The sequence below is a fragment of the Callorhinus ursinus genome, unplaced genomic scaffold (genome assembly GCF_003265705.2).
Source record: "Callorhinus ursinus isolate GAN/ISIS: 27379988/994484 unplaced genomic scaffold, GSC_fseal_2.0 scaffold10, whole genome shotgun sequence".
NCBI lineage: Eukaryota > Metazoa > Chordata > Mammalia > Carnivora > Otariidae > Callorhinus > Callorhinus ursinus.
The window spans coordinates 67,094,101-67,121,863 of NW_027397072.1; the positions used below are offsets into that span (position 1 = coordinate 67,094,101).

Consider the following 27,763-nt stretch of genomic DNA (forward strand, 5'->3'; position numbering starts at 1 on the left):
TCCGCTCAGGTCATGATCTTAGGGTCCTGGGATCGAGTCCCGTATCAGGCTCCTTCCTCGGCAGGGAGTCTGCTTCTCCCTCTGCCTGCTCTGCCTGCCGCTTCCCCTGCTCGTGCTCTCTCTCTCTCTCTCTCTCTCTCTAACAAATAAATAAAATATTAAAAAGAAAAGAATGCCAGAAATTGTTACTGAAGCTGGGTAATAGACATGTGGGGTTCGTTGTCCCATTCTATCAATGGATAAGTTTGAAAATCCCATAATAAAAAGCACTAAAAAAAGAAAATCATGACAACACCAAAACGTGCAAAATTTCACTAATATTTCAGACAGCTGGAGGAAGTCCACTTCGCAATAAGATGAAGTCCAGTTAAAGAACCGCCGGACACAGAAAAAAGTCAGTGAAAGAGCCCATCCACAGGAGCACCTGACTCACAGCGGGGCAGGAAACATCAGAGATGCCTTACATCCCCATTCCATCCCTTCCCTTCTGCGCTGACTCCGCGGATTTCCTGGCTACACTGTGCAACACAACAGTGCTCCTGAAAGCCGTCACAAGTCCGTGGACCCACAAGTGAATAAGACAACCACTTCTCACTGCCCATCAATTTCCTCCCAGCCCATTTCTCATTTTGTCCAAACTAGATTCCAGGCTTCATCCTTCTAGGCACACTCTTGTAAGTGCCCTCCAGCCCTGCTCTCTCACTTCTGCTCCCTGTAGATGGCAACAACCAGCCCCCAATGAACCTCACTTCGTGCCTCCTCCACATATGTACCCAGAGAACTAAGTATCAGTGGGGAAAATCACCTAAACCAACTGACAGTCTTAATGTTATATTTATTGTCGCAAACGGTAAACTGGCAATTTTACTACTTGTTGCCATTTTAAATGCGGCGAAATTGCTTTAAAGAGGCAAAGTGTAAAACTGACAGCCGATTTCACAACAAAACAATGGGTGCTAGACACTGTAATAGTATCCACAGGGTACTGAAAAGAACAACTGTCATATTCAACAAAGACATTTTTCAGGAATGAAAGTAAAATAGAAACATGTAGAGAGAAACAAAAACTGAAGTAACACATCACCAACAGCCCAAATGAAGGAAAATACTAAAGAACAATCTTTTGGCAGAATGGAAATAGTCCCACACAGAAGCCTAGAGAATTAGGAAGGGGAAAAAAAGCAACAAAAATGGCAAATACACAGAAGATACCCCCCAAAAAATATTGGCTTTTGGAAATAATTTATGAGCTTTAAAATAGATTATTTAAATTAACATCTAAATAAAGAGTGAGGTAAATGGACTTAAAGGGTACTGTAGATATCACATTGTTAGGGAAGAGAGTAAAGACATCAATTAATATCAAATTTTGACCAGTTATGGTTGTATGTTGTACCTCTAGGAAAATACTAGTAAAAGAAACAAAAGAATATACAACTTCTAACCTAACAGAGAAAAAAATGGAATAATAAAAAACAGTGAATTTAAATGAAGGCTAGGAAGAAGAAAAGGAAAGCAGAACTAATAAAACAAGGGGGAAAGAACATAGTAAGATATAAATTTAATTCTAAATAAGAGTAATTCCATTAAGCTTAAATGGATAAATGTGTTAATTTAAAAACAAAGGTTATGTGACTGCATAAAGAAACAAAACCTAACTATATGCTGCTTGCAAGGGACACATAAAACATAATGAGATACACTTGGAACTAATATAACATTGTCCATCAACTACTTCAATAAAAACAAACAAAACCACACAACGAGAAAGAAACATTGAAAATGATACAATGAAAAAAAGATATTCTATAGGAACACAGAGAGAAAGTGTGTATAACTGTTAATATCAGATAAAGTAACTTTAAGGCAAAAAACATTATTAAAGACAGAGAGGGACACTGGACATTTCAAAAAACACATACCCAGAAGACCACTGGTTATTATTCAAAGAGGAACTAAAAATGAAATTACAAACTATCCCGAAAGCAATGAAAAGAACACATTTTACCAAAATCTATGGAACAGACCAAAAGCTGTATTCAGGGTGAAATGCTTAACCACCTTCATTATTAACTTACATAGACTAAAACTAAAGGAAACGACAATGTGTGTTGAAGACTTAGAGAAGGATCAACAAAGAAATAAAGAGGGAATTAGTAAAGATGAAGGTTGAAATTAATGAACAGAAAACCAAAAAAAAGGAGAAATGATCAATGAATCCAAAATCTGTCTTTTAAAATATACCAATGGATACATTCCTTCTGAACCTGATTAAGGAAAAAGGAGGAGCGAATAAAATTATCTAAGATTAGGAATTTTCAATAGATATATAACCACAGACACAAAAGAGACTTTTAAAATATAAAATCCAGAAGCACCTCGGTGGCTCAGTTAAGCATCTGACTCTTGATTTCAGTTCAAGTCATGATTTCAGGGTCATTAGATTGAGCCCCACATCGGACTCCACGCTGGGTTCAGAGCCTGCTTAGGATTCTCTGCCCCCCTCTGCCCCTCCTCCTGCTTTTGTATGTGCTTGCTCTCTCGCTCCCTTTCTCAAATAAATAAATAAATAAAATATAAAATCCATAGCAAGAAATTTGAAAACCTAGAAAAACTGGATAATTTCCTAAGAAAACATAAATGGGGACACCTGGGTGGCTCAGTCGGTTAAGTGTCTGCCTTTAGCTCAGGTAGTGATCCCAGAGTACCAGGATTGAGTCCTGCATCAGGCTCCCTGCTTCTCAGGGAGCCTGCTTCTCCCTCTTCCTCTGCCTCTTTCTCTCTCTGTCTCTCATGAATAAAATAAAAATAAAATCTTTAAAAAAAACATAAATGAATCTGGGAACAAGTAGAAAACTCAAACACACCAATTACAATAGACTAGATTGGAAAGGTGGTTAATAGCCCAGCACTGAGAAGGCACCAGGACCAAGTGATTTCATAACTTGTTTCAGCTAACTTAATAACAGTAACTCCAATATTATTTAAGTTATTCCAGAATGAAGCAAAGGATGGAAAATCTCCTAATACATTTTATGAAGTCAGCAAAACTGATAGAGTAAAAATTAAAAAAGGAAACCATAATCCCACTTATAGAGATGCAAAAACTCTAAATAAAATATTAGCAAGTAATATTCAGTAATTATTCAAAAGAATAACACTCTGTGACTAATTAATCTGAGGAATTCAAGAGTGAAATTCAATGTGATAAATTATATTTAACAAAAATCAACAGCAAACTATTCTACTTGATGAAATAAAACCATTTCAAATACAATCAGACCAGGATGCCCACTATTGCTATTATTCAACATTGCCTTGATGGGTCTGGCAAATGAAATAAACACTGAAAAAAGGATACATTATTTTTGCTAATTACATATTTGTGTACTTACAAAATCCAATAACTATAGTTTACCAAAAAAAAATTAGTAGAATTGATGAGAACATTCTATAAGATAACTCTGATATAAGATAAAAGTCATTAGGCTTTCCCTATTCTAGCATAAGCACACAGAAATAGAAATAGGAGAAATGTTCCATACACAATCGTGAAAAAGTCAATAAAATATTGTTATGGAATGAATGTGCCCCCCATTCATATGTTGATGCCTCATCCCCAATATGATGGTATTTGGAGGTGGGGCTTTTGGGAGGTAGGTAGATCGTGAGGGCAGAGCCCTCATGAATGAGATTGGTGCCCTTGTAACAAGAGGCCAGAGAGCTGGCTAGCTAGCTCTCTTTCTACCATGTAAGGATAGAATGAGAAGTTGGTTATCTGGAACCAAGCAGAAGACTCTCACCAGAACCTGACCATGCTGGCATTCTAATCTCATATTTCCAGCCTCCAGAACTGTGAGAAATAAATTTCTGTCGTTTATAAACCACCCAGTCTATGGGACTTTGTTACAGCGGCCCAAACTGACTAAGACAAAGATTTAGGAATAAAGTCAGCAAGGAAAGCACAAAATCAATATGATAATCATAAAAACATATTGAAGAATAAATTTAAAAATCTGAGCAAATGAAAAGAAATCCATATTTTTGGATGATTTTTTTTAAAGATTTTATTTATTCATTTGAGACATAGAGATACAGAGAGAGAGAGAAAGCATGAACAGGGAGAGAGGCAGAGGCAGAGGGAGAAGCAGCCTCCCTGAGCCAGGAGCCCGATGCGGGGGCTCGATCCCAGGACCCTGGGATCATGACCTGAGCCGAAGGCAGATGCTTAACCATCTGAGCCACCCAGGTGCCCCTAGATGAGAAGATTTAATACCAATTCTCTTAATATCATAAAAGTGTAGAATTAAATAGCAAGTAAAATATGGGTTCCTAAAAGAGAAAAGGAACATTAGGTAAAAGCTGAAGAAATCTGAAAAAACTATGGACTTCAATTAATACTAATTCATCAATACTGGTTCATTAATTGTAACATATGTATCATACCAATGTAAAATGTTGATAGGGCAAAGTGGGTGAGAAGTATACGGAAACTCTTGGTAATATCTTTATAATTTTCCCTGTAAATCTAAAACTGTTCTAAAAAATAAAGTTGTTGGGTGTTTTTAAGATTTTATTTTTTAAATATTTATTTATATTAGAGAGATGCAGAAAGAGAGAGACAGCATGAGTGGAAGGGGCAAAGGGAGAGGGAGAGAGATCTCAAGCAGATTCCCTCCTGAATGGGGAGCCCAATGCAGGACTGGATCCCAGGACCCTGAGATCATGACCCAAGCTGAAACCAAGACGTGGACACTTAACCAATTGCAACACCCAAGTGCTCTTAAGATTTATTTTTTAAGTTATCTCTACATCCAGTGTGGGGCTTGAATCATAACCCCCAGATTAAGAGTCTCATGCTCTACCCACTGAGCCAGCCAGGCACCCCTAAAGTTTATTTTAAAAAGCATATTTGTAAGACAATTGGGGAAGTTTTTTTTAAAAAAACAGATATAATTCCTTGGGGCGCCTAGGTGGCTCAGTAGGTCAATCATCCTACTCTTGATTTCGGCTCAGGTCATGAGATTGAGCCCCGCGTCAAGCTCCGCACTCAGCCTGGAGTCTGCTTAAGATTCTCTCTCTCTCCCTCTGCCCCTACACCCAAAAGTGCACTCTCTCTCTCTCTCTCTAAAATAAATAAATAAATCTTTAAATAAATAATTAAATAATAAAAATAAAAAACAGATATAATTTCAATTAAATGAGTAAGAGTATCTTAAAGTTTAAAGAGAAAATAAATGCCCAAGGAAGCAAATAAATGAAGGAAAAAAATAGTGAAGGGAAATAGCCTACAAAGACACTGTAATTAAATCAATATGAAGTATTAGTCTAGGAATAAATAGATCTACTAGGGGACCAGAACAGAGAACCCAGGAATAAAATCTAGTTTATATGCTATTTCAATATATGATAAAATGATTTCAGTTCTATGGGGAAAGACTGATTATTTAATAGTAGTGCTGGTACAACTGCTATCCATCTGGGAAAAAATAGTCCCCAATCCCATATTATAAATAAAAGACAAATTCCAAATGGAATAAATGTTTAATATAATAAATAAAGCATCAAAAAGTTAGAACAACACTTACAATCTGTTTCTTAACCAGAAACAAAAGATAACCATATTTGAGTTTATAAAAATTAAAACAATCTATGTTGCAAAAGCTATCAAATAAACAAAACTAATGAAGAGGCAAAGGATAGATTTGGGGAAATACTTGCAAAAGCGGTAACAGATAATGAGTTAGTAATCATTACCAATATAAAAAGAGCTCTTAAAAATTGGCAAGAGACAAACAGTCCCATAGAAAAATGGAGAAAGGATGTGAAAGGCAGTTAGTTCATGAGAACAAATCCACATAGCCACAAGCATGAAGATGCTCAAAATAACCAGTAATTAGAGAAAAGCAAATTACAGTGAAAAAACAATACATCACTCTACACCCAATCAGATGATGGGTAAGAATTGGAGAGCAATAATACCAATTGCCCACAGGATGAAGAGGAAAAAAATGTAAATTGTTTACAGCTGTTTTGCAAAGCAGTCTGACAAATATTTTTTAAATTAATAGTACACAGACATGTCAACCACACTTCTGGGAATCTATCTCCCAAATATAAAATCACCAGTAAAATATTTATTATGGCATTGCTCTTACTGGAAAAAAAAAAAGAGAGAAACAAAATGAATTCTCAGCAATAAGATAATAAATAATGGTACATTAATACCGTGGAATATTAAGCAGCTATTGAAAAGAATGAGTTAGGGTGCCTGGGTGGCTCAGTTGGTTAAGCAACTGCCTTCGGCTCAGGTCATGATCCTGGAGTCCCTGGATCGAGTCCCGCATCGGGCTCCCTGCTCAGCAGGGAGTCTGCTTCTCCTTCTGACCCTCCCCCCTCTCATGTGTGTTCTCTCTCATTCTCTCTCTCTCAAATAAATAAGTAAAATCTTTTAAAAAAAAAAGAATGAGTTAAAGCTCTACCATTTGACTTGGATGGGTTTCCCTGGATGTATTTTTGTTTTGTTTTGTTTTTTAATTCCAGTATAACTAATACACAGTGTTCTATTCAGGTCTACACTATAGTGATCCAGCAATTCCATACATTACTTAGTGCCCATCATGGTAAGTGTACCCTTAATCCCCTTCACCTATTCCACCCATCCCCCACATACACCCCCACTCTGGTAACCATCTTTTTGTTCTCTATAATTAAGAGTCTGCTTTTTGGTTTGTTTCTTTTTTTCTTTGTTCATTTGTTTTGTTTCTTAAATTCTACACATGAGTGAAATCATATGGTATTTGTCTTTCTCTGACTAATTTCGCTTAGTATTGTACTCTCTTGGTCCATCCATGTTGTTGCAAATGGCAAGATTTCATTCTTTTTTATGGCTGAATAATATTCTGTTATACACACACACACACACACACACACACACACACACACACACACACATATATATCATCTTCTTTAACCATTCATCTATGGATGGACACTTGGGCTGCTTCCACAACGTGGCTATAGTAAATAATGCTGCAATAAACATAGGTGTGCATAAATCTTTTTGAACTAGTGTTTTCATTTTCTTTGGGTAAATACCTCATAGTGGAATTACTGGATCATATGGTAGTTCTATTTTTAGTTTTTTGAGGAACCTCCATACTGTTTTCCAGAGTGGCTACACCAGTTTGCATTCCCACCAACAGTGCATGAGAATTCCTTTTTCTCCACATACTTGCCAATGGTTGTTGTTTCTTGTGTTTTTTATTTTAGCCATTCTGACAGCTGTGAGGTGATATCTCAGTGTGGTTTTGATTTGCATCTCCCTGATGATGAGCAGTGTGGAGCATCTTTTCATGTGTCTGTTGTCTATCTGAACATCTTCTTTGGAGAAATGTCTATTCATGTCTTCTGCTCATTTTCTAATTGGATTATTTGTTTCCTGGAGATATTTTTGAATCTTAAAGTGAGATGCAGAGAAGTGTGTACAGCATGATCCCATTTTTAAAAAGCAAATACTGATCATAACCCAAAACTGTTTGTGCACCCAAGTGTGTGTGTGTGTGTGTGTGTGTGTGTGTGTGTGTGTGTGTGAAGGTGAATACGGAAACAAACACGGAAGGAAGCCCTCATTTGCTAACATAGATTACTGGTAGTACTGGGAAGGAAGAAGGGGTGTGCAGGGGTTGAAAAGAAAAACTGGGCAGAATGTATATGATATGATTACATTTATGTGAAGGATATTAATAAAAAACCTGCTACAACATGGATTAGGATATAACATGATAAGCATGAGCATCTATCCTCCCATGCAGCCCCTATTCCCAGTACTTCATAGTCATTTGGCACTTTATCATTTTTTGAACTACTTTGTTCTATACAACATAAGTCTCACAATCTTTTCTGCATTTTGGACAATCCTACTGAAAATTATTGTTTTTCATTAACTGTTACCATACATTTTATGAAATTGAATTTTTAGACCCCACTTTCCAGGTTGGGTTACAAGTTTTATACACAAAGTATGTACTTATACATAAAGAAATTAGAAATAATAAGGAGTTAGTGGTTATATGTTTACTGATTGATGAATGTCTATAAAATGAAAAAACTAGTTACAGAAAAATATGCATAAAGTAGTCTATTTTGGTAAAAACAAGCAAAATCCTAACTATAAATGCTTAAATACTTTTAAGTGAAAGAGAAAGCTTCAGAAAGTCTTCACAAGGCCACAGGCTCGGGGTTCCATCAAGAGGAGGGAAGCAGAGGGGAAGGGGCAGATTACTAGCTTTGCTTTTTTACCTCTCAGCATCTTACAACTTCACTTATTACAATAAGCAAAAAAGTAATACTTTTGAAATCTGAAAACATTAAGTAATGAAAACAAAGATAAACTGCAAGCAATAAAATAAATTGGGTATGACTTAGCACTTTCGTCACAAGATCCGTTATGATTAAATGAGATAAACCATGTGAAATGTGTAGCATATTGCCTAGTGCTGCAAATACTCAGCAAATGTTAGCTATTTTTTATTTTAAAAAAATACTACAGAGAACAGTGGAATTTGAGAAACTGAAAAGATAAGGCCTTTGAATATGACAGGGCACTTTTTTCCTTACTACTGAACCTGGTCTCCTTTGGAATGCAAGGACTCATTATGGTAACCATACAACTCATAAAACACACTTTTACCAACAGTAAAAATAAAATTACAATTAGATAAATAAGATACTTAATAAAAAGTAGAGAGCAGCCTTTTGCCTTGAAGTCTACTTTAAAAATTTCAAGAACCAGGAATGCCTGGGTGTTAAGCATCCAACTCTTGATTCCGGCTCAGGTCATGATCTCAGAGTTGTGAGACTGAACCCCAAGTCAGGCTCTGTGCTGGGCGTGGAGCTTGCTTGAGATTCTCTCTCTCCCTCTCCCTCCGCCCCTCGCACATGCTTGCATGCTCTATCTCAAAAAACTAATTAATCAATTAATTAAAAGAACTTCAAGAACCATCCAAAGGCTTTTGCTTCTTCACAACCACTTTGGATGAGAGATACGTGGGCCCAAGATGTTTCCCCCATGTTAGAAGAGACAGAACACAATTCAAATAGATTAAAGAGTGACGCCATTTCTCTTTTGGACGGCTTGCCCAAGTGGGAAATCCATTCCTAAATGTACAAATTCCATTACCAACTCTGAAGATTTCCTTGCTGATATGCTTAAAAACATGTTAGTTTAGTTATAATCTACAATACTATTCTTAGTGTCCAGTGAAACATTAAAATAAGTTCATTAATCGCATGAGTGCATTATTAGTCTTGCTACTTACATAGAATTGACTTTCTCTTCCGGGCCTTGCAGTTGGCCTGTCACAGTGCCTTTGCTGGTATTCTTCACCCAGCCAACCACTCCTATTTTCTTAGCCTCACCTTCTGTGTACTGGTTTTAGGAGAAAATAAATAAAACAAAATCCAGCATCGAAAACTGTAACTGATAGTTTTTTTTCTTACAATCCATGCCAAAAATTTTGTAGCTGACTTACAATCATACCTGTTTACAAGACCTTCACCTAAATGGTATTTTATTAAATTCCGCTTTCAGTAAAGACAAGCACATTATGAGAAAATAAACTGATAGTGGGAATTACTTCAGAAAACAGTTTCCATGATGTGTTTTGGGATCCATAAAATTCAGTTGCATGGCCCCTATACCTTTTAACACTGAATTACATTATCTGGGTTCCAAATGATGATCACTCCAAGATCTTCAATCACTGAGGGAAAATACTGAATTATGATCAATATACAGTATTCAATTAAAAGATTCTGATGTCTTCCATTGGCTATGGACTTGCCACACAAATGTTACAACTATCTATAGGTAAGTTTATTTCTCTTATTATTCTTTACAGTTTTTTAAAAATTCCTCTTCTCAGTTCTAAATTCAGTTATGCTGACAAATGAAAACCTAGCAACATTTTGATTTTGAACTGTTTTAACTACATCATACAAAATTCTTGTGGATGCTATCTACGGAAACTTTTTAAAAACACGGTCTTCTGTTTGGAGGTCAGAGTGACCAGGAATCTATACACTCTACATCCCCAACCAAACAGAGATTGTTACAGCTAGGATTTATGGTGAAGCTGGTTCTGAAAATAATAATGAAAAAGGAGACAATCTGAACTGTGGGGTAGGGAACTATCTCAAAACGAGGAGACTTCACTGGTTGGGAACGTGCTAGAACACTCAGAGGTTAGGAACAGAGAGCTAAACTAGTGACTGCTAGCTGAAGCAATAGGTGAAAACACATGCACATTTTAATTTTAGGAAAAAAGTATATTAACAAAATAAAAATTTTAAAAGTAATAAGGAGTCTTAACTTGTCTGAACCCCTGAGAACCACTTCCTTATGTAACATGAGCATTTTTTATCATGCAATTCAAGATAGAGACATTTGCCTGGAGGGCTTCTTCCATCCAGAACAAGGAGCAGATCCCATACTTTATATTCAGTAAACCTAACCAAAATGTCTGATTTGATTATCCCAGTAGAGGTACTTTTGAAATTCATACAAAACATTAACTACAAAAACTAATGTTTTTGATAGACTACTTTCAAAAGACAACTTTAATAAAAAATCTCAAGCAGTAATTTGGAAGAAATACAAGTACCTCATTTACCATCAAGGACAGAAAATAAGCACTAGACCAGCACTAAGTAGAAAACTGCTCTATCTCTGTAAATAGAAATAACAAGTAGGGGGGAAAAAATAAAAAATTGACTTACCATTCTGAAGCAAACACCTGTATAAAAAAAAGATAAAAAGAGATGTCAGTTTGTCTAAATTTTAAAAAATTATGTATCTCCTGACTTCACTTTCATCTATTTTATTAAATAGTAAGTAAATGAAACAAAAACTTTCATATCTGAACATATTCAGAGAATGTTTTTTAAAATTATTTTCTTTTAAAATAAAAACAGAAAAGGAAGACTTTTTGTAGAAAAACAGTAATATTCTGAAACCAAAGAATCATAAAAAGCCACACTGCATATTCATTCTATTTCAAAAGGGTAAATAAAACAAAATACTTATTACCAAGGACAGTTAAGTATATTTGGCATACAACTTACCCATCCTCAGCTTTTAGAATTTCTTCTTTAAGTGCAAGGAATAAATTCAAATTTGAATGCAATAAAACATTTCTGTTTTTATTTTAATTCCATATTCTGGAAAAAGCAAAACTATGGGGACAGGAAATTGATCAGGTTTGCCAAGGGCTGGGGGAAGGAGACCTGCAAAGGGGCAAGAGGGAAATTTCTAGGGTGAAAGCACTACCCTGCATCTCACCTGTGGTGGTCATTAAGTGATTGTATGCATTTTTCAAAACTCATTAAACTATGCACCAAAAAAGGTGAATGTTACTGAATTTAAATTATACCTCAACTGAAAAAATGTTTTAAATACATTGGGAAATCATAAGTGATCAAACCAATATCCAAAGAGGTCAAAAGATAATGCCTATATATACAGTAATTGAGCCTACTTAAAAAGATACAGAAGAGATCAATGGTTTAGATAATGTTATGTATTTTGTAAGCAGATTTATAATAACAGGGGGTATCATTTCTTTCCTGATGAGAGCGTATTGTGGTATCAAATGAATATGAAGAAAAAGAGTAGTAATGCAATAAAGACAGGATATATCACAAATGGAATTTTTACAGGGCTATAAAAATATTTTAAAAGATACATATAAAATGGGGAGAAATGAGGAGTGGCAAGTATTGATCAGAAGGGGAATCAGAAAGGCAATTTGTTATATAGATGGAAGGAAAGACAAGCTACTGCTTGTAGATACACAAGGAATTGGCAGAAAATTCACAGAGAAACTTCAGCTAAAGCAGACCATGTAGAAGAGAAGGACGGAACAGAATACAGGCAGAACTGTGAAAAGTTGGAGTCGTTTTATCCTAAGCCTGAGGGGATCCCAAAAAGATGCTGCCCAAGAAGCATTAAAGGTTTAGGGCAGGGCTGTGTTGTGCCCATTCCCCCGAGGTCCTCCACAGCCAGCAGCTCCCCTGTGATGTCAGTATTAGGAAAAGAAAGCCAGGCAACGGAAGTAAACAGAAATTGGAAACATCTGGTCCGGCACTTTCCTATTCAAAGAACAGCCCAATGCCCAACAGCACCAGCAGAACCGGAGTTTTTCAGATAATCATATTCTCAGGCCCCTTCCCCAGACCTCCAGAAACAAAAACTCTGCAGGTGGAGTCCAGGAATCAGGTTTTAGCATCCTCCCCGGGTGATTCACACGCCCACGAAAGTGTAGAACCAGTGGGTGGTGCTACCTTAATGGAAGGCTTGGCAAAGGTTTGAAAAGGATTTTTTTTTAAGATTTTATTTATTTATTTACTTGAGAAAAAGAGAGCATTAACCGGGATTAGGGGCAGAGGGATAGGGAGCCTGATGCGGAACTTGATTCCAGGACCCTGAGATCATGACCTGAGTCGAAGGCAAGACGCTTAACCAACTGAGCCACCCAGGTGTCCCAGGACTTTTCCAATCAAGAACTGCATCGTAAAGGAAAAAGTCTCGTAGGGTATTGCAGATCTGATGCCTTTCTGGATGACGCTGTTCAAGTTCATGTTGGTAACTAAATCATGTGCTTGCAGATCAATGTTCCTTCACCTATTTTACAAGCCCACAGCACTACAGGAATGGAGCTTCAGACAATGAAAAGGCAAAAATCCCCTCCCCTGCGCCCTCCTTGGACCTGGTGGTGGAGCAGCCCAGGCAGCCCTTCACTTAGATTGTCACTTAGTTAAATATTCAAAACCATGTCACTGCACTCTACAAATTATTCGAGCCCCAAACTTCATTTAAGACTTACAAAAAAAAAAAAAAAAAAGCTGATTCTGTTTCAATGTTTTTAGAAAAATGGGTAATATTGTTTTTATGCCCTAGTCCAAATTATCATCATCTCTCAACAGCCTCCTTAACTAGTCTCCCTGCTTCTAGTTCCGCCCTCCTACAGTCTATTCTCTAATAAAACACCCAAGGTGATTTTCTCTTAAGTAATGTCGTATCACTTTCTTCCCCAGCTTAAAACCCTCTACTGGCTTATCATTACACTCAAAATAAGAGGTGTCCTACTTACCACAGCCTCCAGACTCCCTCCCCCATGAATCTACCTCATATTTTAGGACTCCCTCTTTGCTCTCTCCATTTCAGACAAATTTGCTTCTTTCGTGCTCCTCAATATGCCAAGCATATTCCTGCCTCACAGCCTTTGTATGTACTATTCCCTCTGCCTAAAATGCTCTTCCCCTGACCTTCTCATGACTAACTCTGTCTCCTTCATGTCTCTGCATGAATGTCATCTCCTTAGAAGTATTAATGAAGGATGGTTGGAAGAAAGGCAGGCAGGGACAAGGGTCCCCCACCCCACCCCCGCCCTAAGAGGAAACCACCCTTAAAAGGATTTTACACCACCCTGGATGGAGCCATCCACCCTTTCCCAGATGATAGGTAGATGACAAAAACCTGACTGGGTGATGGGCACATGGAGGGTTAACAAGATTAAAACAGCCTGCCCTCAAACCCATAAAATCCCCTAGACTTAGAAACTCTGGTGGCAACCCTCTCAGGTCCCCTCCCTCTTCAGGAGTTTTGCACTATCGCTCAATAAACTTTGCTTTACTATCACTCAAAAAACTTCGCTTTGCTGCCCACCACTCTTCCTCTGGTCTGCCTCTTCATTCTTCAAAGCAGTGTGACCAAGAACCACAGGCACTAAAGGAAAAGAAATCCTGTAACAATATGTCCCCTGACCAATTCATCTAAAACAGCAATGCACCCCATATGTTTCCTGCATATGCATAGTACTGATTACCATATGACATTACAAGACATTTATTTGTTTACCTTTTTAAAAATTTCCTGTCTCACTGAAAGTTCTATTAGGGCACAACTTTTTTCTGTCTTGGTCACCACTGTGTTCCCGGCACCTAGATCAGAGCTTGGCACATAGCAGTTGAATAAATGAATGAAAGATAAACCAGCTGATAAGTATTTAAGTGAAATACTTAACTCTCCCGTAATAATTCCTTATTAATATTGCAAATATACATACAGGCAGATTGATTAGACTTTAAGTCTAATTCAAAATGATAATAAATTTACTGCATTCCAGAGCTGGAAAGAATCTCAAGAATTCTGTGTTGATTCTAGCAGAACTTTACCTAAAAGATAATACATAGTGTTATGAAAATTAGTAATGGGAAATCTCACTCAAATGGAGTTGGGAGGTTTCAGCAGGGGGAGCTCTCACACCCTGCAGCTCATACTCCATTGTAGACCCAACAGGAAGTGAGGGACTTGACCTTACCCAGGCTTGACCTTGCACATAGATAGTACTCTGCTACTGAAGCCTAAGGAAGAAACACTTTCCTCATCCCCTGTCCCCTCATCTGGGCAACAGCTCAGCCAAAGAGAAGCCACCACACTTGGGATTCCCAGTTTACCCCACTGGACTTTTAGTTCGTACTTCCCGAAGTACACCTTTTCTCCTTAAAAAAGCACACCTCTCCTTTGTTGCCTAGACTCACCTAAGGTTGTGCCCCAACTTGTTTGTCCTGATTCGCAATCCTCTTTTATTCCCAAATAAATCTTTTTTTGCTGGTAAAATAACTGGCAGTTTTACTTTTAAAGTTAACATTACATATATACATACATATTTAGTATATAAAATAAAGGGTAGCAACAAGCCACTAGATAATGCCTAAGTTGGCAAAAAAAGAACTATTAATATCAGCATGTTGTTTATAAATAAAAACATAACAACCACAAGAACGGGAAAAAGTAAAGGTTAAATCGGTCCTCTTAGAGAACTTACAGGATTTGAGATGAGAGACTGAAGCAGAATGTGGTGGCTGTATTTATAACTATAAGCAATAAGGGCACACTCATTTATTGAAGAAATCTTAAAACAGTAGAGTTAAAGGACTGCCATTTAAGAGACATAATTTTGGGCTAAGTTTATACCGCTTGACAAACCAGGTAGAAAATGGAAATGTTGCCCATTACTCTAGGCAGTGACAGATGGACAACGAAACATAAGACTGAAATAAATCCTGTATGAAAGATTCAGTATGGACTTAACAGAAATTTAATTTGTCTTGGTTATCAATCTAACGTTTTGAGGTTGAGACCATGGAGATCAAAGATTTCCTGGAATAAGTCCTTCTGTGTCACTAGCTGGGAAAGAATACAGAATGTAATCATTACTGTTAAATTTACTTAATTTATGAATATCTGTGGCAGACACTGCTAACTGCCTACACAGAATCCATACTGCCCTTCTAACTTTCTAAAAGATTCTGATTTTACTCGGGGCAGCAACATGCCTTTCTATAGTTCCCGTCTTCCTTGTAAGAGGAGTGGCCCATGAGATGTGAGCCACGTCCCTGGTGGAAGGCTTCAGGAAAGCGCATTGACAGGACTGACGTGGCTGGAGGTTTCGCCCTCATAGCCGCCCTCTTCCTGACTGTAGGGTGACTATCATGATGGAGCTATAGCAGCCTTATTGAAACCATGAGGAAAAGGCCAAGGACATCGCAATGGCCTCAGCCCTGACCCTCCTGAGGGGAATGGGGAATGACTGCTAAAGGGAAATGTGAGGGAGGGATTCTTTTTGGGGTGATGGAAATGTTCTGGAATTAGTGGTGATGGGTGCAAAAACATTGTGACTACTGGAAAAAATCACTGTATATTTAGTATGCTTTGAACACTTTAAAAGGGTGAGTTTAATATTATGTGAATTATATCTCAATTTTTTAAAATGTCACCCAAAAACAGAAAAAGGAGAGCAGAAAACAGGACCATGGTGTAGTCCTTCCTGCCTCTTTCTGTCAAACAAAGGCAGTCATTCTCCCTTTGTGGTCACCAGACAACCTCCCTGATTTTCCTTTCACCCCACACACAAACACTGTGGGGAACAGAACATCTTGAAGTACCGCGGCCAGAACTAAATGGTGGAGCTCTCTCTGGACTTTGCAACCTATTTCTAGAGGAGAAAGCTTCTGCGCCTCCATGGTAGTTCCTTCTTTGAGGAGGAATATCCATTAGTGTGACACTCTTGGACACTCTACCCTGTCCCTACTCCTCCTCAGGAACATGCAGGGGCTTATCTAACTGGTAAGTTCAGAAGGAGAAACAAGCATAGCCCAGTGCTTCCTCTTCTACCTCCTCCTGGGAGTGAGTTTCCCTTGGGGATCGGAGATTGTATGTATCTCCTGGTTCTGCCTGTTAGGGGAGCCCTGCCTGTGCGAGGATGAGTGTGTTTCATTCTGCACTGAGATTGTCGTGAAGTCCACTTACCTGAAGATTCACACCACGTTCCCAAACTTCTGCTTCACTCTTTGTCTTCCTTGTCAAGAACTCACATAATGAAGAGGGCCCCTTAGGCCCCTTAACCACAACCCCACAGGAATGTGCATTGAGAGGTGTCAGCCCATTCACTTTGTGAAGCAGTGAACCATGCAAGAATTAACCATCCAAAGCTCCATAACCCACTTGCAATTTTCTCAGAATCTTTCTGAGAGCCCTGATCCCTGGTTTGAAGCCCTTGGTACAACAGAGGGAGATCCGTATAGAAAGCAAAAGCAAACATGGAGATAGGTTCTCTGCAGTTTATCATCAGCCCTGGCTGGAATGGAGCACTCCTGGGACTGGGCCTGTGTTGGAAGAGATGCTTCTATGGGCTTCCATGGCCTCTCTGGCCCTGCTTCCACCTCACTTGTTAAAGAGAAGGGAAGCTGATACGACACATGCAGGTTTTTTACAGACACACCGCTCTGGAAACTGGGACAGAGACATCAGCCCCTTCAGTTATGAAAGACTCCAAACACAATATACTGCTGAGTCGAGACTCAATCGGCTGCAAATGTGCAAAGATGTGTCAGTGAGAGCCTCTGAGGTGAATATTTGCAAAGCAAATCTTACTTTAAATTCACAAAGAAGCACTGATATTTAAAGAAACCATGATGAATTTTAAACATCCGCATCCTTTCATGTAAAATCAAATTTTTATATTGTAATGTGCCCCTTAATCCTGGGATCTGACTGCATGGTGTCAATTTTGGATGCAGGAAGTCATCCAGTCACTACTTTACACAGCAGCTCTTAATGATGTTAATCATCTTTTTTAGAAAGGCCTTCCTTTAACCTTTCACCTTCCATCCAGGGTCTGTCCCCTGGAGCCACACACCATGGCATCTTTCAGATTGTTGAAACCGCTGTCATACTACTGTTTCTTCTCCAAGCCAACTATCCCCTTGCACTTCAATTTAATTGAAGACACTTCTGAAGTTCCCACCAGAAGCACAGCTGTAGGGGCTATAAAAACAAGCCATCAGCTTGACCTTGAAAATACTATCCTTTTTGTCTAGTTGAGGCACAGATATGTGTACACAAATAATTGTATTCGAAAGCAGAATGGATTAACAAGAAGTAAAAACAAGAAGTAGAACAGGACTATAAATGAAATGCTGTAGAAACAAAGATAAGCAAGGGAATTAGACTTAATGATATTTATGTTTCTTGACTTTAGGTACTAAAATTTTCAACCTCTCAAACACAGCTTTTCCAGTCTACATAAGGAAAAATGTGTACACCCAAATCATGTGGTGTCTGACAAAGCTATTTAATAACTCATCCCCATTTTTTTTTTTTTAATCAGAGAGAGAGCACAAGCAGGGGGAGCGACAGGCAGAGGGAGAAGCAGACTCCCACTGAGCAAGGAGCCCAATGCAGGGCTCGAACCCAGCACCCTGGGATCATGACCTGAGCCGAAGGCAGACGCTTAACTGGCTGCACCACCCAGGCGTCCCTCATCCCGATTTTTTAAAGCAATCTTTAAAAAAAAATATTTATGTTTGTAGTCCAATAAGTTACTCCTATTCTGAATCTGAGTTAATATTTTCAAAAATCAACTGCCAAATTTCTAAAGCACAGGTAAACCAACAGAGGGCCACAATCCATTTCTATGACTGTCATTAGTATTCAGCCAAGAGCTGGTAAATCATCAAAGCATCTATACACAGCTTAATCAATTTCCCTTTCCAATTTTCAGATATTATTCCAGGTGTAACCGTAATTAAAGATTCAGAGGAACATTTTAAGCCATGCCATGGTTACGAATACTCCAAAAATACAGAAGCTCAGTCCTCTGCTCCCCTATCCCTTATCCCAATGTCCCCAGTGCAACAGAAATTGGTGGGGGAATACGTGCAGCTTCTTGAGAACAGGGAGATTAAAACATAAAGAATGGAAAGGGTGGGGGGAGAGTAACTTAACAGTGGAGAAACCTGGTGAACACTATCTCAGCCAGGTGATCAAGGTTAACATCAACAGCGACAGTCACAGTGATAGCACGTACCCTTGATACTGTGTAATGAGAATGGCACTTTGCCTGGTCTCCCTCACAATAACCCCAAACCCCAGTCTTACTATGACAAAAATACCAGACAAATCCCAACTGGGAGCTTTCTACAAAGCACCTAACCTCAAAGTATTCCTCAAGACTGCCGAAATCACTGAGAACAAGGCAAGTCGACAAAACTGTCACAGCTTAAAGAAGCCTAAGCAGACAAGACGACCAAATGTAAAGTGATATCCTAGATGAATCCTGGAACAGAAAGAGGACTTTAGGTTAAAAACTAAAAAAATCTGAATAAAGTATAGACTTTAGTTAATCATAATGTATCAATATTGGCTCACCATTTGGGACAAATGTACCATACTAATGTAAGATTTTAATTAAAGAAACTGAATGTGGGGCATACAGGAACTCCCTACAGTATCTTCCAACTTTCCTATAAATTTGAAACTATTCTAAAACACATTTATTTTTTAAAAAGGCAGAGGAAGAGAAGCAGCAATGGAAAGGCGACGGCAACCAAAGGTTCTATATGTCAACTTTGCAGATGCTCCTCAGAAGTGAATCCAATATTGGTAATATTGTTTCTATAAGTGTATTTTCCTGAATTTCAAACAACCAAGTTAAAAACTAATTCTTGGAATATAATCTGTTTGTAAATTAGGCCGTGTGTATTTGAGAACAAGGCAGGTAATACTTGACCCCTAGAATGTTTTGACTGCCTTTTATCATCAAGGATGTCTTCAAACATTCTAAACACAAATATAACAAACCTTTTTGGGTTGGAAAATATTTTCTATCATAAACTCCATCAAGCCGGTTTAATTCATTGACCAATTTTCCAACAGGACAGGACAATTAAATCATTTTCCATATCTTCCATGTTCATTTTGCTATCATTGAAACCATCTTCATTGGGAATATTTCCCATTTAAATATTTTACTGACAATTTTTTTTTATCAATCTGTTTTGTCCATATTAAATGTTCCCAATTACACCTCCTTCCATTGTAAATTTATTTTCACAGCCATTATTTCTAGCAAGCCAGCTTTCACTAAGATTTTATTATTCCATACTTTTAGAAGTTAAGTTTACAATGTTCCCTCTAATTATTATCCATTTATATTATTTTTGATTATTGTCGATTACTTCTACATAATCATTATGACTCAGACAAAAGGCTAATGGTTTGTATTATTTCTTAAGTAATCCATGAGAAAATAGTGAGCTTTATGAGACAGAGATACAGACAAATATACAGAAATAGTGGCAGTGTCAACAAGCAATGGAGAGGCAGAGGTCTGACTGCTTATGGACCAGGTCAAACTTCCTTGGAACCAAAAGTACCATAAAAATGTCCTCTGGGTCATCCAGAATGGTCCAAATAGCTGAGTCCAAATGTCCTACATCAGTTTATGTATGTGTTTGGTGCATAAGTTAGGAAGAAGGCAAAATAAAGGTGGAAAAGTATTGAGAAGAGAATCAAGAGATTATAATGATTAAGAGCATGGGCTCTGGTATCGGACTGTCAAGGTTCAAATCCCAGCACCACCACTTAACTCACTGTTACTGGGAAAGCTACTTCTCTATGCCTCAATTTCTGTACCTGTTAAATGAGGGAAATGTTGAGGTCACAGCATTGAGGATTCAATGAGACAACACAGGTAAACCTTGGGTACGGAGCTTGGCACATCCTAAGTTCTCAGCAAATGTCAGTGTATATGTGAGCAAACATGTGATTGTGAATTTGTCTTACATACTATGCCTTGATAAATAAATAGTTTGCACGTACTCTTCCATTTAATATACTGCAAATGATGGAAGTTAGCCCTAAAGCTGATTTTTTATTTTATTTTTTTTAAAGATTTTATTTATTTATTTGACAGAGAGAGAGACAGCGAGAGAGGGAACACAAGCAGGGAGAGTGGGAGAGGGAGAAGCAGACTCCCAGCTAAGCGGGGAGCCCAATGCGGGGCTCAATCCCAGGACCCCAAGATTATGACCTGAGCCGAAGGCAGACGCTTAACAACTGAGCCACCCAGGCGCCCCTAAAGCGGATTTTTAAAATCCCACTATTTGTGTAGTACATTTCTTTTTATATTTGTAATGCTGCCCCAAAACTGATCTTCACATACCATATAACCACCCTATGCACAAAAGTACAGTTATATTGTTAAAATCGAGAGAAACACATTATGTATTAACAGAAAAACACCACATAATGAAAAAGCACAGGTTTTAGAATTTGAGAGATGCAGGACCAAATCCCATTTGTCAACTAAGGACTGGTCCAAGTTAGTGAACTTCTCCGTATTTGTTTTCTCATTGTGAAAACAGGAATAAGACATATCTCACAAAATTGTGATGAGGATCAAGTAAACAATAGTAAGATGCTCAGCACATGGAACATACCCCATAAATGTCACGTGCACAGACACATACACACACTCAACTACTGCCATTTCTGTCCAAATGACCAAATATTTTGTCAGATAGTCTCTGCCACCATTTTCCTATTTTATGTCCTGTGCTTCCAATGACTTATTGTGGTAGTTTTCAATCCACAATACCAGACAGTTGGATGTACCCAAAGACCTTCTATAGGGTACAAGGCCATCGATAATTTTAAGAAAATCAATTTCCAGATCTTCAACATTCACATGTATTCTTTCCTGACACGGGCCTATCTGAGAAAGTACCTGTGCTCTGAGGTGGTTCTCCTTTCCTATCTCCCTTTTCACAACCATCTTTGAAAGGAAGGCCCATCTATTTACAAAAAGCATACTCTTGCCCATCTTTAATCTGACCCTGTACATTACTTCAAAGTGTAAAAACCTCTAGCGTACCAAAATAAAGTACACTTCCTTTAATCAAGGTTCCATAAATACCCCCAGCTTTCTCAAGAAATAAATTTCCAATACAAATTTTCCTTTTAAATTGAATGTTTATGTCTTTAAATGTATTTTTATTATCTTCATGATTGTGTTCCAATAATAATCACAAAAGCAACTCAAGCCAGAAGAAAAAAAATTAATAGAGCTTTATGGTCAAATTAAGAAAATATATCTAAATGTATATGTGTATACATACACACACATACTATACATATATATTGCAAAAAAAAGGTTGATAGTGTGATCAATAAACTCTCAAACATAACAATGGGATAAAACGCTGTGGGGAAACTAGAATGGAACTCAGAGGAAAGGTATGATGTAAAATTTCCCAACGTTAAAAAGCTTTAATTTAAACGAATAACGGTAAATAGTAAATCACTACCATATTTATATTCCATTGGATAAATTTCAGAGTGATTTAACATTTTAATTGAGAAGTAACAATGGCAAAAATAAGCCAGACATTACATCCTTTGCAACTATTTGAATTCAGGATGAAACAAAAATTAGATAACTTAACTCTTTTAAAAGCTGCAAGGCCGGGGGGAGCGGGGGGAGTGTAATCTCTGGCAGACTGAACCATCAAACATCATCCAGGTGTCCTTTCTGAAACTCAAGTCAGCCCGGTAATTTAAGTGGCATGAAACGGGGGCCACTAGTTCAAAGGCCCTCTCTGCCTTTCCCACCCAGCCTTGTTCTTTCCCTGTCTACCGGCCGTCCCCCGACCCCGCACCCCCTCACTCCGCGGGCTCGGAATGCCTTTCTCCCTCCCCTCGCCCCCGCTGCCCCCGCGTTCTCGGCTCTCCCTCCCCCGCCCACCCCAGCTCTCCGGCGCAGGCGCGCTTCGCTTCCTTTCCCACCCGCGGCTGCTGTGTCATGGCAGAGCGGAAGTCCCTGCCTCCCCGAGTGTGGCGGGGGTGTGGGGGTCGTTAAGATGGGTGGCACTTCTGGTAGCTTTCTCCCCTTCCTCCCCTAACGCCTCTTTGATCTCCCACTGTAGGGGGCCGGTCCCCTACCCTGCACTCTCCCGAACACTTCGTAGTCCACGGATTTGAGTCGCCCGGCGGCAGACATGGCGGCGGCAAGTTCTCTGCGGAGGAGCCGGAGCGGGGTTCGGGACGCGGCGACTGCGGCGGCCAGGAGAGGGAGGGGGCACATGGGACCTGTCGGCGTACCCCGCGCCTGTCACCGGCCCGGGACGCCGAGTGCGCCGGGGTCACGCGTCGGAAGGCGGCAAATGAACGGCGGTGCTGGGAACGGGCAGCTAAGGACACTAGACGGAGAGAGCGCTCGGCCCCTGGCGCCGAGGCCTCCCTCCTTGCCCTCCCCTCCCTTACGGAGCCAGACTGGCTTCCCCGGGAGGGATGCGCCGGTTCTGCGCTGCCTGCGATTCAGTTAACCTCGGGGCTCGTTTCTCAGTGTTGTTAAATACAAGCTGGATTCCGTGCCCAGATGTCGATAGTTTGGTAACCAAACGTGATTGCTTTTGAACTGAAAGATCTGCTAGCTTGGTGCTTGAGGGTACTTGGTTAGTGAGTTAATTTTTGTGAAATGTTTAGGCGACTGCCAAGTCTATTTGGCTATTTTGAGCCAATTCTTATTGTCAGCATCCTCTTCACCTCTTCTATTGCGTCAGAAAGGTTTGCGGCCTGAATCCACATTCTACGTGGATTGTGATATTTTCTAGGACGAAACTTTAAAAATCTAACCTGTTCTGTGCCGTGGAAACGGGGAGGAAAGTAATCGTCTTTTCTGCTATTCACTCACATAGCCTTTTTATGGCCTTGATTATTGTTCAACATCCCAGTTGCCTACAAGGTTAAGGCACTTTGTACTTAAGAGAATTTCACTTCATGGTGAGCTGTTACGAAGTCTTAATTTAAAGCAACCCACCACTCCAAAGAATCTGGATACAGCTATTGATAATCTGCTGCCTTCTAGAATTCCAAATCTTTTTACTGGTGAGAATTTGCATTTCTCAACATATTTGTTGGCTTCAATACCTTTACATATTTCTCTGCATCTGGCCACAGAGTTAAAATAATCCTCTGCAACCTGATTCAATATTATGTGCCAATTTTATTAGGGAACACCAAAAATCATCTAAACTTGTTTAGAATTTGGTTGAAACGTTTTAAAGTAAAATATGTTCTGGAAGTGCTAATTTCCAGATAATTTTATGTAATGAAGATCCTGGTTTATTGCAGAGATCACAATTTATGTCTTCCTCTCATCTCCCTTCCAGTTTATTCCATGCAGATTCTAGAATCAACATAGATCCTATATCATTCTTTTCAATGACATCTCCTCAGAGTCTCTCCATTGTATTCTGAGGGCCTCAGCCTAAAAGCTAACCTCTTATGACCTGCTTATTCCCATCCATAGACTATTCTATAGTATATAAGTAACCCATAGTCAAGGCACTTTGGATTATTCAGCTCTCTGAACATACCCTGACCTTTAAAAAAAAAAAAAAAAAAAACTTTGCTCTTGGATCTACTTTGTCTAGAATACTTCTTCCTACTCCCAAATCTTCCTCTCTCCTGTTTAGTTGTCTGTGCAAGTACTTACCAGATTTCATCCTAATTATTTAGCATCTTCCCTGCTAGTACGGTGCCTTCCAAGAAGTAAAACTCAAATTGGGTTGAGATCCTATCACTATCATTAGTCCTATCACTGATAAGGTTGACAGTTCCTTTTTCTTAGTCTTTGACTTTTCTCCACATTTACCCAAGAGTAACCCTGCCAATTATTATGTAGCTAATTTTAGAAATGCTATAGCAACAATTGACATTTGCTTAGCTAAAAAATTTTCTGTCTGCCAACTACAGAACATTAGTAAACGGGCATTTTTATGTACTGTTTGAGCATGGATTGCCAATAATACGTGATTCTAAGACTTTAAAGTTTTTAAGCAAATGTGGCTAATATTCAAGCTAATTTTAAATAATAGAAACATCTATGCATAGAGAAATTTTTTTAAGTAGGACAAAATCATCTATAACCCTAACACAACCTTTATCATTTGTGTATTCTCTTACACATATATTTTATGTTGTTAAAATCATAGTATAAATTAAACCTTTATTCTTTCTTTTTCTGTATTATAGCCTTTCCAATAAATATTTTATTAATTTCATGATATTCTGTTACGTGGGTATAACCATGAATTCACCTACTAAGTCCCTGTTGTTACACACCCAGGTTGCTTCTAATTTTTCATTACTGTAAAAAATATTGTGAAGAAAATATTCATGCACATAGCTTCCTTCCCATATTTTTTAATTATTTAGGATAGAAGTTAGAATACCCAAACTGTATAAATGTGTACTGTTCTTGATACGTATTTTCAAGTGGTTTTTCAAAGGGCTGCACCAATTTCAATATACCAGTACCAACAGTGTATGGGTGTATGACTGTTTGGCTTCTGATGCAAACAGACGTAAGCAGGTGCTTCACATACAATACATGATTCAATTAGAAGAAAAGTTTTCGTTTTATAACCTGAGCAGTAGCCTTGAAATAATTAGGCTTTGTGTTACTGCTGGTTGAAATTAAAACCTAGCGAAATCATTCCATTTCTTGAACCCTTTAAGACAATTTGTGTGTGATATAGGATCATGTTTAAGGTAATATATCGAAAAGGAAAATCCTGCTTGTATAATATGAGTGTAAAAAATGACCAGGCCCCAGAACCTGTGAAGTAGGGACAATGTAGTCTCTGCACCCAAAAGACATTTGAACTGAAGAGGTTCCACCTATAAAGCTCTAATTCATCACCATGAAGTATTGATTGAGAGTGATTTCTCAGAAATTTGACATTAAGGTATAGTTAATTTCAGGGACAACCAAAATTACTTTATCCATCAACATATTTCTACCCCTGAAATAGTTTTATAATAATTATGTTAAAAGAGCAGTAGTCAACAGAATACAAATTGTTAACTTCCACAATTGAAGAGGCCTAAACAAACCAACTCCGTGATTTGTTCATGGACGGAATACTTAATAGACAAAGAAATGGTTAATAGTACTAAACTGGATTCAAGATCATTAGAGGCCAGTTTATTAGATGAAAAAAGCAGCTAGTTTCCCAGAAGAGCCTTTAATCTCATTACAAATTATCAGAAAATTGCTTAAGCATTTTATCAGGAAAGCATATTTCTTCTCAGAAGGAAATTTCTGTCCCAGGTTTGAACCAATTTGTCTTTATCACAATCCAATTTGATATTCAAAACTCAGAAGTACATTTATCATTAAAGTCACTTCCCTCGGGGTACCTGAGTGGCTCAGTCGGTTGGGCGTCTGCCTTCAGTTCAGGTCATGAGCCCAGGGTCCTGGGATCAAGCCCCGCATCAGGCTCCCTGCTCAGCTGGGAGTCTGCTTCTCCCTCTCTCTCTGCCTGCCTCTCCTCCTGCTTGTGCTCTCTCCCTCTGTCAAATAAGTAAATAAAATCTTAAAAAAAAAGAAAAAAAAGTCACTTCCCTCTCCTAGCCTGGTACTGCTGAGGCTCAAGAGGGGAGAGGGCATGGTTGATACCTCCTACCTCAGTTTCTGTCTGCCTGCACGAGAATTGGAAGAAACTCGTACTTTTGGAATCCAGTTTGGGCTCTCCAGGATTGGTAGATATTCAGAGCTCATTAGTTCTTTTGAAGGAACATTTCTGGGGAGGCTCAGAGCTTTCCCCCACCAGAAGTGCCCAACTTTTGCTCTCCTGATGGACAAGGCCTATACTTCGGCTGTGCATACACACCCCTATCCCAACTTCTATATCAAATGCTACACCTCCAACCCCTTTCTGCTGAGAGATTGGCCCTCAGCAAGAAGGACACGTGGGTGGGATCCCTCCTAAAACGAACATGGGACCAGATCTCTCCTTCCCATCACATCTAATTGTGGGGCTCCTATCTCTGTCCTACCACTGAGAGAAGTTGCAGTTTGCTCTGAATTGAGCCCCTCTTTCTGCTGTCTTGGCAGGCATCATACAGATTATCTCCAGCCACAGTCTTTCCTCTTTACTTTCTTCAGGTATGGATCAAATACCAGTCCCTTCTTAGCTCCAAGGAGTAAATGCCAAGCTCTCAAAAAAAGGCGGGGAGGGGGGTTAAGGGGCCTCTTCGGAGGCACATGGTAAAGGGAAAGCACCTGATTTCTCTCTCCTGTAGTGGGAGCGGGGCAGAGAGGGAAAGCCATAGCCCTCTAATCACTTTGCTGGAAGAAATCCTCTCCAGCCTGACGTGGGTGTCGGGCTAAGGATCTTTTTTTTTTTATTAACATATAATGTATTATTTGTTTCAGAGGTACAGGTCTATGATTCATCAGTCTTACACAATTCACAGCGCTCACCATAGCACATACCCTCCCCAATGTCCATCACCCAGCCACCCCATCCCTCCCACCCATCTCCATTCCAGCAACCCTCAGTTCATTTTCTGAGATTAAGAGTCTCTTATGGTTTGTCTCCCTCTTTCATCTTGTTTCATTTTCCCTCCCTTCCCCTATGATCCTCTTCTTGTTTCTCAAATTCCTCATATCAGTGAGATCATATGATACTTGTCTTTCTCTGATTGACTTATTTCACTTAGTGTAATACTCTCTAGTTCCATTCACATCATTGCAAATGGCAAGACTTCTTTTTTTGATGGCTGCATAATATTCCAGTGTGTGTGTGTGTGTGTGTGTGTGTGTGTGTGTGTGTGTGTGTGTGTACCACATCTTCTTTATCCATTCATCTGTTGATGGACATCTAGGCTCTTTCCATAGTTTGGCTATTGTGGACATTGCTGCTATAAATATTGGGGTGCACATGCCCCTTCGGATCACTACATATGTATCTTTGGGGTAAATACCCGGTAGTGCAATTGCTGGGTCATAGGGTAGCTCTATTTTCAACTTTTTGAGGAACCTCCATACTATTTTCCAGAGTGGCTGCACCAGCTTGCATTCCCACAAACAGTGTAGGACGGTTCCCCTTTCTCCACATCCTCACCAACATCTCTCATTTCCTGACTTGTTAATTTTATGGGCTGAGGATCTTAAAGTCAGTTTGAAACACCCCTTTTGCATGACATGGTGGTGCAGTACCTCATCTTGAAATGAGGTGTAACTATTGTTTTCAGTCTCAGGTCTCAAAACTGAGACCAAAAAGTCTCACTTTTCAAATCAACAGAATTCAATATATAAACCCTGTTTGGATCCTGATTTAAAATTATAAATTCAACAAGACATTTTTGAGACCATTGGGGAAATCTGAACACAGGTTGACTTAAATATTACAGCATTAATCTTTGTTAATGAAATCATGGCATTGTGGGTGTATTTTTTTTAAAGGCCTTACCAATCAGAGGTGTATACTGAAATATAGAAGGATGCTGTGAAATGTTATTTGGGACTTGCTTTAAAATTCTCTTGAGTTGGGGGCAGGACGATATAGG

The 27,763-nt window shown here is 38.9% G+C and overlaps 1 protein-coding gene across 2 annotated transcripts in view; it reads right to left on the reverse strand.

The window, feature by feature from the left end:
* ACYP2 (acylphosphatase 2) overlaps positions 1-22,642 on the reverse strand; it is a 165,732-nt gene extending 143,090 nt beyond the window's left edge. The window contains exons 1-4 of one of the 2 annotated variants that reach the window (XM_025868841.2): positions 22,346-22,477; positions 13,919-14,012; positions 10,780-10,796; positions 9,321-9,430 (exon numbers count right to left, since the gene is read on the reverse strand). In XM_025868841.2, coding sequence (XP_025724626.1) covers positions 9,321-9,430; positions 10,780-10,782 — 113 coding nt within the window. In that variant the 5' untranslated portion in view covers positions 10,783-10,796; positions 13,919-14,012; positions 22,346-22,477. Of the gene's footprint in view, positions 1-9,320; positions 9,431-10,779; positions 10,797-13,918; positions 14,013-22,345 lie in introns of both variants that reach the window. The other variant, XM_025868840.2, reaches the window with a different exon arrangement.
* Between the last annotated feature and the right edge of the window lie 5,121 nt (positions 22,643-27,763).